Source organism: Ochotona princeps, chromosome 21 (assembly GCF_030435755.1).
Source record: "Ochotona princeps isolate mOchPri1 chromosome 21, mOchPri1.hap1, whole genome shotgun sequence".
Taxonomy (NCBI): Eukaryota; Metazoa; Chordata; class Mammalia; order Lagomorpha; family Ochotonidae; genus Ochotona; species Ochotona princeps.
This window is the reverse complement of record NC_080852.1, coordinates 30877648-30891901: the sequence shown is the minus strand read 5'-3', so window position 1 is coordinate 30891901 and position 14254 is coordinate 30877648. Positions and strand designations below refer to the sequence as shown.

General features: G+C 46.9%; 1 protein-coding gene across 2 annotated transcripts in view; it reads right to left on the bottom strand.

Moving 5' to 3' along the window:
- Window positions 1–14254, bottom strand: part of ULK4 (unc-51 like kinase 4) — a 328855-nt gene that overhangs the window by 142065 nt on the left and 172536 nt on the right. For both annotated transcript variants that reach the window (XM_058678919.1, XM_058678920.1), the window contains exon 31: window positions 6852–6957. In XM_058678919.1, coding sequence (XP_058534902.1) covers window positions 6852–6957 — 106 coding nt within the window. The remainder of the gene's footprint in view (window positions 1–6851; window positions 6958–14254) is intronic.

Below are 14254 nucleotides of genomic sequence, written 5' to 3'. Positions count from 1 at the left end.
AGAGCTCCTTCCTTCATTTTCTCTCTTCAGTCGTACCTACCTTCCTTCCTCTCTCTTCTTGAGATTTATTGATTTATTTGGAAAAGTTACAGAAATAGAGGCCCAGACAGGGAGATGGATCATCCATCCTCTGGTCCTCTCGTTCACTCCCCAAACGGCTGCAACAGTCAGAGCCAGGCTACAGTCAGGGGTTTCATCGGGGTCTACACGTGGGTACTAAGGGCCCAAACACTCGAGCTATCTTCTGTAGCTTTGCCCAGTCCAACAGGAGGGAGTGCCTGTGACGGGGGTGGCTTCACTTGCTACGCCACAGTGCCACTCCCACCTTCATTTTCCCCTCCATCAGGCCTTGGTACTTAGGCACTTAGGATCATCTGGTATCTAGCTTTCTTTGACATCAACTTCTTATCTATTCCTTGATTGCTTAGTAATGCCATGAGAACGCAGATGCATGAAGGCAGACATTGTTGTCTGTTTTATCTACTGCCTTATCTTCTGCATATTGCACAAGAATTACCAGCCAAACATTTGTGCAAAGGTTAAATCAAGTGAGTATTGGTGACAAACTACTTTTTGTGGCCGCTGTTTTATTGGAGCACAGTCTCACCCAATCATTTACCTGTTGTTTGGAGTTGGTTCTGCTCCCTGGAGGAGCAGCCTTGAATAGTTGTAACTATAGAACGTAGTACCTGCCAGCTTCTCCTTTACAGCATCCTGCCTGCTGCCCCTGAGCTAGATGCACCGATTAAAACAGCAATTTCCAAATGTTTCATTCCAGATTCTTAAGACAACTGTGATAGAGGAAAGATGGGGTCATGGTTGGGATATTAGCGTTTCCTTCAACGCCCATGTGTTACACGTGTGGTAGGCAGGAGGCACTACTGAAAGAGGGCAGAAGAGTGTCTGGAAGGTGGCCCTGGTGGGAGATCCCTAGCTCACTAATGGCTGTATCCTGGGAAGGGAGTTACAGTATGAGGGTTTCATTATAAAAGTCGAGTTGGACCTAACCATCACTCTCCCTTCTGCTTCTCTTCTCACATGTTCCTTCCTCCCGCTGCTCCCCCACTGCCAACCCTCCCAGCATCCCCAAGTGGGCCAACCAAAGGGGCCCACTCAGTGTTGGATTGTGGCCCTCCAGAACCAAGAACCACAAGAAGCCTCCTCCTCCTTAAGGTGCATGTCGCAGGGGTTGGCAGTCGCAACACAAAACTGCCTGGTACAGGTAGCCACATACTCCTCGCTCTTGCTGTCACCTGGATATGGCATCTTTCTCGCTATCCTGTGAGCATAGTGACTTCCTTCAACCCCCAGGCTTCCACAGGTGACACTGTCACCATGGTCAAAAGCCAGAGCAGAGGCAAGTGAGCCCAGATTTTCAGCTGAAACCCTTACGGGTCAACTTCTCCCCCAGCCCTCGCTTTTTCTTCATGCGTCTTGACACTACTCTGACAACAGGGCTGGGGATTCACCCTTAAGTTAGCTCACACGGAAAGCCAGGTACTTTTGAGTTGAATCAGAATTTAGTGTCTAAATGTTACAACGATGACAACTTGTGAAGATTTGAGAGTCACTTCGAGGAAGTTTTGAGTTGTCTACTGGTCATAGACTGGCAAGCCAGAGCCTGTGGACCAGCCACCAGACTTGGATAAACCCTGAGGAAGACGTGGCCTTGCGCATTCGTCCACGGCTTATCTAGGGCTTGTACTGATGCTACACTGGCAGACTGGAGCACCAGTGAGTGACAAACACCAGCTGGCTTCTCAGCTGGAAATCCTTCCTGCCTGGTCCTCTGCAGAAGGCGTTTTCAGCTCCTGCTGCATGGCATTATTCTGAATGTTACGCTCAGACACAAAGGGTTCTAATGTGAGTAATGAAATGCCCTTTAACTCTTGAAGCCCAAACGACTCTCACGATGATTTTCTGGTCTCCTGAGTAAACGCCGATTTAGACAGTTTAATAATAAACCTAACGGGACCTGAGTATTTTAATTTCTGGCATGCCATAAACCAGCAGAGACATACATAATTTCTGTAAATGTTTCTTTGCAGGAGCTACTTTTTTTCCAGCACTGCAACATGTCATGTAAATCCATTATCCTGGCAGCTTGGCTGGTAAAACTCAAACTGGAATTAATATCCATTATTGAAAGGTCACTGAGCAAGCAAGAGCTGGCAGCCAGCTCTCAAATGTTAATAACTCTGATATGTTTCAAATATAAACATAAGGTCCTATTTTGTTTCATACTTCTTTCCCCAAATGTTTCATTAAAAATGAAAATGTTTTTAAAAAGGAAGATTGAATCCTAAACTGCAGTTGCACGCTGGCAGTATCACCGCCTATGAGGCACCTATGATCAGACCGCCTATGAGGACTCGGGCGCTAGGCCATAGTCAGCTCACTGAGCTTATGATGTGTGTCACCTGCAACACCTCGACGGCTCGGAGATGCCTTGGAGGGAAACATCATGATGGTAGATGCCTCAAAGAAAGAAAATACATTGGCCACACTCCACCCGCTGCTCAACCACCTGAAACCGCACCTTATATGCAAAGCAAGGGATTGTAAAGAGCCACTCTGGTGTGTTTTCTGGATCACTTATTTTCCTTATATAAGCAATTCTTTTGTATACATCACCCCACAAACATACAAATAATTACATGTCTAGAATTCACCCTTATGGCAATCTCCAGCTAGGTTTCACTGTGTAGCCCAAGGACGACATTCAACTTGGGCAAGGCTGACATAAAAGCTGCCAAGCAGGACATTCCCACACCTTTATACCACAGTTCACTTGTGTTGGTATAACGTGAAAAGTATCAATTATTACAAGTAGTCACGCATGTTTGAAATACAGAAACGTAATTCTGCATCAAACTATATGCATGTATAAGCCAGTGGTTGGGACTCAACTGAGTTAAGGAAAAGACTAATGAGGTTGACTAGCCTGTCACCCACTCCATGGGCTCCAAGGCCACACCATGCAGGTGTCTGAGACCCTCCATGTGGCCCCTCTGCTGCATCTCCCTACACCCTCAGGGTCTTTAACCAACTTGGGGAAACTAACTCCATATGCTCCATATGTGGGATAACCGGGGAGTTCTGAGAGCCACAGGGTATGACGATGAGTCGGAACAATGCCTTCGGCTCTGGCGACTGGAATATCTATTCTGCAGGACCCTAGGACCTCCCCTCCATCATCCTCCAGCAGGGGCCAGGACAGCCTTCCTGACCTTGCTGGATGCCTGAAGAACCCCTGTCCTTTCTGGTCTCAGTCGCACATGCAGTCTGACCCATCTCCTCAGTCTCCAGACGAGAGGGACTCACCACATCCTTCATCTCTGCTCGCAAGCCAGGACGTCACGATTCCCAAGTGGTCCTCCTTCCCCTCCCTGTTGCACAGCAGAGGACTCGCATGTCTTCTCTCCAGATTCCACACTGCATAACCCGGGCTTCCCAAATTTTCCCTCAGAGTCTTAGGAAGCTCCTGGGCATCGGCAGGATCTGTTGCATCATCAACCACTTCCGCTCAGTTCAACCTGCTGCCCAGCCACTTTCTCTCCTCTAACCGCCAACCATCATTCTGACCTCTTGCGAACACTACTCCTGCCTCATAAGGACTTTGGGAGTTTCTACATTTCCCCCACAAAAATCTGAAGTGGAGCTAGGATTTGAGAGAACTGAAGCATGCAAAACCGGGGAACAGTGCAAAATTATGAATATGAAACTGCATGCCTGTGCAAATAAGGGCCCCTGACCATATCAGCTTCATTAGTTCTGGGGAAATCCACATGGGCTCCAGCTCTAACAAACCACTGAACACAGCATCCCAGGAGCCACCTGGATAACCTCACAGGCAACTCTCCCATACCTGGCCACTGATTCCTCTAAGCCTTCTAGCATTTTTGACCATCATAAACCCACGTCTTGATGCGCCAGTAGCTAAAAGCCTCCAGAGCCTCAGGACTTTGCTACTTTATCCACTCCGTTGGTGAGGCAACAGGCTTACTAACAATCTCCAGAGCACTATTCCACTGAATTCTCAATCAAGGCCACAGAGCTTGTTTAAAAAGAACTCATGGGGGCCCAGTGCAGTAGTCTAGCTGCTAACGTCCTTGCCTTGGCAAGCACCAGGATCCCATATGGGCGTTAGTTCTAATTCTGGCAGCCCAGCTTCCCATCCATATTTCTTAAAAACATGTCTAACTCCAAATTATGGGTTCACAGAAAGTTTCATGGACTGCTTTTTTTTCTTTTTTAAATTTTATTTTATTTCAAAGACAGACAAAGATCCATCCACTGATTCACTCAACCTAATGACCATAGTGGCAGGGACTGAGTCAGAATAAAGCCAGGGGATTCTTCCAGATCTCTCCCACGGGTGCAGGGGTAAAATCACTTGGGCAATCCTCACTGTTTTCCCAGGCCATAAGCAGGCAGCTGGATTGGAAGTGGAGCAGGTAGGACTCAAACCTGTGCCCTAAGGGATGCGGCAGCGTAGGCAGTAGCTTTGCCCAATAAGCCACAAGGCTGACCCCTGCTTTTTTTTTTTTTTACTATATATGTGCCATATTTTCCCTGTTTCTATTTTTCTGCTTTTGTAATTTATTAAAAACTGAAAATGTTACTGAAAACTGAACAATATAATGTGTCCACTCTGAATTTCAGCCTCTCCTACAAGGTATTTTTTGTTGCTCAATTACTGCTGCTTGTCAGGTATCTTGTTTATGTTATTGATGTGAATTCTATGAAGTTCACATTCTGTGTAGTATCTGACCACAGAAATTGGCATTCATTCAGGTCAGTAGCCAGATGATGATCTCACCAGAGATGTCCTTAAATGTCTAAACCCTGTGTGTGTGTGCACACGCATGCGTATGCTGGGGCCTTCACCATCTACACAGTTGACAGTTCTGTGCAAGCCTTAACGCCAACTGGAGGAGACAAGACTGTGTCACTCCAGTTTTTTGGGAATACACGCACGGCCGATGAAGGCACACCACCTTCTAATTCCTCAAGAGCATTTCAAAGTTCTTCAAAGACTCCCTACTAATGTGCCTGGGAAAGCAGCTGAATGTGGTCCAAGTTCACGGACCCTTGCACTCACATGGGAGACCCGGAAAAAGCTCCAGACTCCTGGCATTGGGCAGGCCCAGTTCCCATTACTGCGACCACTTGGAGAGTCAACCGGTGAGTGGAAGAACTCTCTTTCAAATAAAAATTAATTTAAAATTTTTTTAGAATCTATTCCTACATCATTCTAAACTATAAACCAATCATACATATGAATGGCAATGACCAAGCCTAAAAAAACACTAGCAAAGGGCTCAAGCAGCACAAAGACCAAGCCATCGTAATCAACTGTGGTCTCTGTCTCATATGCTACAATGGATTCAGTACCAGGCAACATGTTAATGCAATTCATCCCATGATAAAGACTCAAGAAAAACTAAATATTTGATCATTTCCTTAGAGACCAAAAAGGTTTGAACAGAAGTGATTATTTATTCTTGATTATGGAAAATAGCGAAACAACAAAAAAAAACCCATAAATGGATACCTCCGGAAACTGAAAAACAAAAGATTCTGAAGTAAAGCCATGGGACTTTGTGTTCCATCCTCACTCATCTTACAGCTGGATAAGAGAAAACACCGTAAAACTGGGGGGGGGGGGGGATTATCAGCATTAGCAATTATTTGGATTACATAATTACACAATTTGGAGAACCAGCTAAGGACCACTACTGAAATAACAGAAAATAGAAGATTTAGAGGCCACATTCAATATTCACAAGTCAAGAATGATCAAAAACACTTAAAAAGTGGAATCTAAAACTTCAAAAAAAGAAAGAAAAGCTTTATCTGTAACAACAAGTGAAAGAGATAAAATACTGAGGAAGAGATAAACTTAATGAGAAATGCACAAGGCTGACACAAAGTATGAAACATCTGGAAAGGACAAAGGAAAGAACAGAATGCTCTTAGATACAGACAGACACAACCTGACGTGGCCATGGAAATATAAGTGCGCACATTACTTGGAACAACAATCCGTTAGGAGCTATAAAAATTACAAATGCATACACCGAATTCCAATCTCAGAAATGCACCCTCGATGCACTCCTGTTCTGAAGTGAAAGCATGGAAGAAGAGTTTCCATGGCAGACAACGAGACGGCCCTCAGTCACCCCCACCACACTGCTCTAGGCACAGAACAACAAGGCAACCTTGTCAGAGAATGAAGACCTGTTCCAAAGGCCAACGACGGTTGTCAGTACTTACCAGTTGATAGTTTTGGAAGTAAACGCATAGTGTTCTTAGAAGAAGAGAAAAATAGACCAATATTTAAGCACAGTGACCACTGAGAATCAGAACTCTAAGAAACAACAGTGACCTCATAATTCGACCCAGTGAGATTTTGTCGTCTTCATTTTCTGAATTTCAATGGAATATTTTAGTGTGACAGCAGAACATGCACATGATTGTGTAAAGTGCAACAGTACACCAGTCCCATCTCACCCAGTTTCATTCTTCAAGGTGGTTCTGAATACATTTCTGGTTTTACTTTTACGAGCAGCAGCAGGTCTAAATGTGCTATATACTTCTATTCCTTGATTAATAACCTTGTAGCAGCGCCTGACTTTGTGCTGTGTCAGAACAAAGCAAGCTGGGGCGGGACGGGAGAGATCTTGATCAGACCCCACTTTCAAATTCTGAAGAGCATGATTTCTAAACATCTGTTTTGAATCACTGACTCTCATTGTGGCATTTTCCTTCCTTGCTGTGTAAGATGAAGAAAGTTATAAATAGGCCACACGCCCCAGAATCACAGGCCAAATTTAAGAGGCGTTTACCTTGCTCGTAAAGCAGCTTCATGTTGGAATCTTTGCAGGCGACCAGGTTGTTGAGTAGGGCGATCACACTCTGCATGGTGTTCCCCAGAAAGCTCTCCTGATGCTCCTGCAACAGACCACGATTCCCACCATCACCACAGACACACAAGCAGGTCACAGAGACAGATGAGCAAATAATGTGCACCCCTTCACTTTCCCACTCCCCGTCCAAAGGTGAAATGACTATCTGTGCACTTGATTCAGGTAAACTCTTTTGTGTTCGTTCCCCCATGGGTGAGTTAAGCGAACTGGGCATTGCAGTAAACCAGGATGCACAGGTTCTGAGGCTGCGATCTGGCTTCTGCTCATGAGCTGAGGGGCGGCCACAACGGCCCTCCACGGCTTACTCGGGTGACAAAGCAATGTGACCAGAAAAAGTGCATGACATTAGGAAACTTTCCACACTGGCAAGTAAGCCTGAGAGGCCAGTAGAAAACTTGTGCAACAAGGAGGCATTCCCGCAGCTTCAGGATAACCCTGCTACTGATGTCCCAGGTCAGTCTTGCAGCTGGGGGGAGTTATCGTAGGGCTGATTGGGGCAACAAGCTCCAGTGAAAACCAGACAGAATGGCTCATGCTTTCCTCGCCCATGACCTCAGGTAGCAGGGGGTAACGCAGGCTCCCAAGAGAACATGAGAAACGAGCAATGCTTGCCATTATTTTTTACTTTGAAGACAAGAGAACTTCCTGGTAAGTTTTAAAGGAGCTCAAAGACAACTCACTTTCCTTTTCTCCCTTTTCCTTCTCCCTGAATACTTTAAAATTCCAAACTTAACAGGGTTTATCATTGGGATGATAAGCATAGAACAGAAAAAATGAAAAGGTCTTAAGCGTGTGGGACTGGGCTGAAGTAAGCAAGATACAAAGGGTGCAAAGGGTGAGGGGCGGTGGTCTTTGCTCTCAGCTTCAAGCCAGTGCCTGGGGGACACGAGTGCTTCTAGAAGGGGCCTTTTGCTCAGTCTAGTCCTGGCCACATCCCCTTGACCACTTTGCTAAACGTGGCGCCCATCCTGAAAAAAAAAAAAAAAGTTATATAGGGACCTTAAGCTACTCATCCTCCCTGCCCCTACTGAGTGGGGTTCTGGGAGAGGGGAGATGTGACACAGTTTGTTCTGCATTTGTAACACAATTATATCACATTTATTAACTCAGGAAATAATTAATAGCTCTTCTCTGTCAGGCATTGTTCTGTGCACAAGGACACGCGCTGATGAACAAGAACAAAGCTCCTTGTCTTCATGGAAATAAACAGCAAGCAAGCAACAGTGCGATGAGTAAGTAAATTGTGTGATGTGTTAGAAGGGAGCAAAGGACAGAAACAGCAAGATCCAGCAAACAGTGTTGGGGCCGTGCATCGCCCCAGGTGGGCAGGACGAGGCTTGTGGAGAACGAGCCACCGGAACACACACTTCATTGTACTTTGTAAATGGTGAAGCATTTTAGAATTCTGGGGTGAGTTCATCTGTTTTTAAATGAACTTTCCTTTTGAAATAACCTTAGTTGTGCAAGCAAATAGATTCCCTAAGGTTAACATCTGACCTGACCCCGATCTCGATAGCCAGCCTAACAGGTTGGCACTGGCACGGCACAGACAACTACAGACTTGCAGTGGATTGCTCCGGGATCACATCCAAAGATCCCACACTGCTTTGGGGAACAATTTATTTTGACAACAAATATTTACAAGGCACCAACTGTGCTAAGTATTTGACTTAGATCAGTGAACAGAATGAAGAGGCGGAAACACACACACACGTCTGCTCTTCTGTTGTTTACCTTGTGGCATGGGAGGAACACAAGAAACACAACGAACAACCTCGGGATCTACTAGGTGATCCTTGCAGTGGGAGGAAGCACAGCAGGACAAGGCGGTGCATGGCTCCTTCCAGAAGTTCCCAGGGAGCCAAGATGGGAAAGAGGGGAGAAGCATGTATCCTTTCAACACCCTGCTGGGTTCTGTAGCTGACTTGTTTCAGAACTGTTAAAATCACATCCCTAGTTCATTTTGACCGATGAAGGATGTCCTTGACTGATTTTACTACCAATTTCATGCTATCCTTGCCCATCCGTCCCATTCCACAGGTATCTGTTGTGCCATCTAATGCCCTTACTTAGCCACCCACTGGTAGAAGTCACTCATAAAAGCAACTGAATTGGGTATGTATTTGCCATTACATCTCTTTTTCAAAGTTTTTCTTTTGAACCTTTTTATCCAGGTACCAATACCTTGACCTGACTGGTCATTTCCATTTTCCCAGCAAAACATCCCCAAATGTCCAAGTTTTCAAATGCACTAAAAAACAAAACAAAAAACAAAACAAAACAAAAAATAAAACAAAACAAACAAAAAAACATCCACAGGCCTGGCGGCATGGCCTAGCAGCTAAAGTCCTCGCCTTGAGCACGCCAGGATCCCATATGGGCGCTGTGTCTAATCCTGGCAGTTCCACTTCCCATCCAGCTCCCTGCTTGTGGCCTGGGAGGGAAGTCGAGGGTGGCCCAATGCCTTGGGAACCTGCACCCATGTGGGAGACCTGGAGAAAGTTCCTGGCTCCTGAATCCAGATCGGCGCAGCACCAGCTGTTACGCTCACCTGGGGAGTGAATCATCTTCGGGAGATTTTTCTCTCTATATCTCCTCCTCTCTGTATATCTGACTTTGTAATAAAAATAAATAAATCTTAAAAAGAAAAACCCACACACCTGGCATTCCCTTTGCCTGCCCTTCCAATCTTCTGTGAATGGTCGTTGTATTACTTTTTGTGCTATCTTGTGGATCAGACTGTCGAGCCCTTTTCTGATGCTACTGGGCTTTTCAAAAAATCAGCTTTCCATTTTAATTAAATTGACACACTTCTTGCTTTGACCTAATCATGATAAATGTACTTTCCACAGGGTGTAGAAGGATGGCATTTCCCTGCCCACTTATAACTAGAGGTGACCATGAGACTGGTGTGGGTCAATTAAGCTACTTTGGGTGAAAGCCTTAGGGGGCATCAGCCTGTCTTTCCCTCCAGCACCATGACCACCGACCACATGGAGTCTCAGCCTGGTGAGCCGGGTGACAACAGGAAGCAGTGGCCAGGAGCCCTCGGAGGGTCACCAGGTTTGCAGAGCCTATGCAAACATGCGTGCTGTCCCCTGGCTCTGACCTCGTTCCCTTTCCAGAGATCTGTGCCTCCCAGTGATGACAGGCTACTTGGTTTCATCCAAGGTAACAGTCAAGCCTTCCAAATGCACATGCTTGGACGTTTCTACCTTCAGAAACACATGAGCTGCGCTTTTGGAGAGGATGTCCCCATTGGATCGTTTAGCTGACACAAGCTTAGGAAGATGGATGTGCACGTGAGGGGCTGCCAGCAATCTCATCTAATTATTCCTTCAGTTGGCTGAGAGGGAAGGGTGGTGATTCATAAGCCACCAAGATGACACGACACGTTATTCATGATAAAGTAACTAACGATACAGAGGAAACCTATTCTTGGGGGTAAAAGTGAAGCTAATAAATCTTTTATTTGGGGGGGGTCTCCTATGGTAAAGTGACACACACCGCTTCTTGTTCAAAGATATACCTGCCAGCAAACACAGATCGGCCTTCCCGGAGGGAAATGTGTTGCTCCTTTGATAGACACATTTTTTTTTCCTGACTAAATACATGTTTTTCCATGATGCCCTTGGCAATATCTTCCCCACCTTGACACCAATACTCAGGTCTCGTGGGTGTTCGCCGGGTGAGTATCCCTCACAGAAATGGGCATTTCCTTTGATAGGAAAGCCAATTCTTCCAATCTCTATTAACCCCCTGGATGCTGAGATCGCTGGGTCAGACTCCAGCCCAGCAGGCTCTGGAGTCACCAGAGAACAGCAGAAGGGAGACCTCCTTGGCCCCATGACTCCCTGGCTGCAGCGGTGAGCAAAGCTAAGGCTCACGTTCGTCATGATATGCCCCTATTGACATTAACACCAGACGTGATCTGTGCAACAAGTGCAAAAAAAAAAAAAAAAGTTGATGCCTATACAAAGACCAATTGGTCCTGTAGTGAAACTAGGGGGTGGGGCGGAGGATGGGGTTACTTTTTCTTATTCAAGACATTGTTAAAACACTTTAACTGTTCAAAAGAACCATTTAAAATTTTTCTCTTGTTAATTTTTCCAACCATTCATAGATGGCAAATTTTGTTCAATAGATAGTGCAGGACTTCAGCAAATCTGCAGAGTAAAATTATCTTTACTTGTTCTGCCTGTGTTAGGCACAGATGCTTCTTACACAGCACCGAGGGGAGACTGGACACCGTGACCATGTCTTACTCGGCATGATGGCTTGCTTCTCAATGGAGATGGACCAGATCTTCATCTCTCTCCTCCCCACCCAGAAGCAATGTTAAGTGCTCGCGTGGAGCAATGGAGATGGTATTAATACGCGTTAAGTACAGTTCTATGAACTTTTCAACAAACCATGCTGTCTCATCTAAGTTCTTCATGTTCACAACCCTATTAGCTGTAAGGGATAAATGATCTGTTGCAAAACATTGCATTTACAACTCAGGTAGACAATTACGCACAGGAAAGGGAGCGTGGGAGTGAATACAAGGGCAGAGTTCCTCTCAGGCACATCTGCACGGCTGGTGCCAAGAGATAAGGGTCACGCAGAAGCGTGGTTCAAGGAGCCAGAGCCAGGGAGGGCTCGTGTCATCAGATTCTCACCGTCAGCTGCCCCTCAGGGCCAGCCCTCGCTCCCGCCTGCACCTGAGACCCAGTGGGTCAGGGAAAGAGCAAAAGAGAAGGCTAGGTACCATTTCCAGCCCCTGGTTCATTAACACAACACAAGGGGGCAAGCAAAGAATGATCTGTGGCAGGGCCTTTGCGGCAGGGTCAGGTGGCCCAGGAGCCAGCAGCAGCAAGGCTGACACGACCACGCTGGCCTCACTGAGGCAGCGCTGACCCTGTCCTGAGAACAGTCTGTGCCAGGTACTTGCCCAGCAGCACGGCAGCGTATGGGGCACAGGTGGCAGTGCGCTTTTCACAGAGGAAGACTGCGATGGGACTTGTCACACTCTTGAGAGGTGAAGCTGGTACCCCTTCACCATGACCCCCATCGGGGATGTAACACCAAGTCACCCTGTGTGTTGCCGGGGGTGGGGAGCGGGGGGGGCAGTGCACCACACATGGATACACAGGGTTACCTTGGCAAGACCAGAGAGGACTTCAGAAAGGGGTGGCAAGAACCTGAGAATGGCAGGCTCGGGGCCGTTGTGGTGCTGTTTCTGCTCCCTGCACCCACCCTTCTCAGGCCAAATGTGTCCCTCTCCCTGCCACCATCACTGGTCACCATGCTGTAAGATGCACAGCCCAGCAAGCACGAGGTAGCTTCTAGGCAACTAGAGAAAGGAAGAAAATCTCGGCATGCTTGCGTTGCCCAAAGGAGTGAAACCAAGTACAAGCAGAGCCCACGTGAACAGCCCCATTATTCAGGCTCTTGGGTTAGTGTTGGCTGATGGATGCATGAGGAAGCTCACGTAAGAGGTCACCAACAATGCCCCCAATGAAAGGCAAGCCCACTATGCTTCAAGATGGAGACAGAGATATTTAACTCTTTCATCCACAACCCATCAGCAAGCATAGCTGACCTAATTTCTGTGCCGAGCACCATAGCGTACGGGCATTTAATAAACAGGACACTTGAGAGCTCTAATAAAACTCAGTGTTTGCCAGCAGAGATAATTAGACTTGAGGCAGAAAAAAAAATATCTAGCGTTTGGCAACGCAGATGAAATGACTTCATTAAAATGGACAGCCTCAGCAAATGAAAGGCGGGAGGAGCACCGGACCCCGAAGAATCAGCCTTCTCTAAACTAACTGCTTCAGTGCTCAAAGAGGACAGCTCTGACAAACCAAGGGCACTGCAAGGAAACACCAGCAAGGGAGAAAAAAGCTCAGGCTTTCTGGAGAGGCCCTCCTGTCCTATACCACCACCAGACTTCAGACGCTCTGACCACAGAGTTTGGAAAGGACGTCGGAGCTTGACCTCACAGCAGCCACGATATGGGTACAGCCCAAGTACCTGCTGGCGGACCAATGGATAAAAAAAATGTGGTCTACTTGCCTACATACGTTGGGCTATGACTCAGCCTTCAAAAAGCAAGATCCTGCTGTTGGCCACAGCATAGGTGGCCTTTACGCTAAATGAAATATGCAAGATAAGAAGGAAAAACACTGTATGATCTCCTTTATGTGCAGCATATTTTAATAAAACAAGGTCAAATACACATAGAGGATACAACTGGATACAGTGGCAGTGGTGGTGGCAATGTAGGAGGAGTGGGGAACAGGAACATGTAGGGCAAAGGATACAAAGTAGCGGTGATGAACAAAACTAGAGATCCAGTGCACAAGAAAATTATTCTTAAATTTGATATTGTATTAGATCGCTGGTAGGTAACTAAGTTTCAGCTGGCCAATAAGCATTCAGAGCGCATTTCAAAAGAGTAACCAAGTGTTGCTCTGGAGAACCCAGGTCTAGTGTGTACACACTGCACAACGGCCAGGAAAGCAATGCCCTGGGAGATCACAGGGCCCCAAATTCATCTCCTTTGCAGAGGTTCTCCCAATCTGGCCATGTTCCTGGGGGGCTGAGCCCTCGGCTCAGGAGTCACACTTCAGAGGATTCCAGGGGAGCACACACAGACAGCTGAGGAAAAGACATGTGTGCCTATCATAAACTGTCCTGCTGGCAACTCAGGCACAGTGCAATCTTGTGTTTTCCCCATGGCCTCCACACTTCTCCATGCTTCTCCTTCCCCTTGGACGAGCAGCCAAGGTCAGCCGCTTGGCCACAAAGTCACGGACTCGGGAATCATTGCTCCTCTGTTATTTCCCTTACCTCAGCAGTCACAGAGCAGCCCTCCCACAACCCCTGCCGATTGCTGCCCCTGAACCCAGTGCATCCAGTGCCTGCTCTCTGTCCCCACTGGCACTGCCTCATCTCCAGCAATGATCATCCTTGGCCGGACACCACACTCTCCTGCTGGGGATCTCCCCTGCCAACCTCACTACCTCCCCTGCTACTCACTCTACTTTCTTTTGAGGTAAAGATGCCATCTCCAATCCCAGGGCTTAACTTCCAGGGGGTGCCAGGCCAAGGGGAGGGGTATCAGAGGTCACAGCTGGTCTGAGGTCATTGATCCTGCAGACCAGGTTGTGGCCAGTGCCACGGTGGGAATTAAAGTCTGGAAAGGAAGAGAGACCAGAGTCAGCGGAGGGCTTGTGCAAGGATGCTGTTTGTTCTGGGGCTTGCAGTTCCACAGAATCATGTAGTGGTTTGAGACACAGTCTCATGACTTGGAGAGCTGCACATCTAGCCCTCAT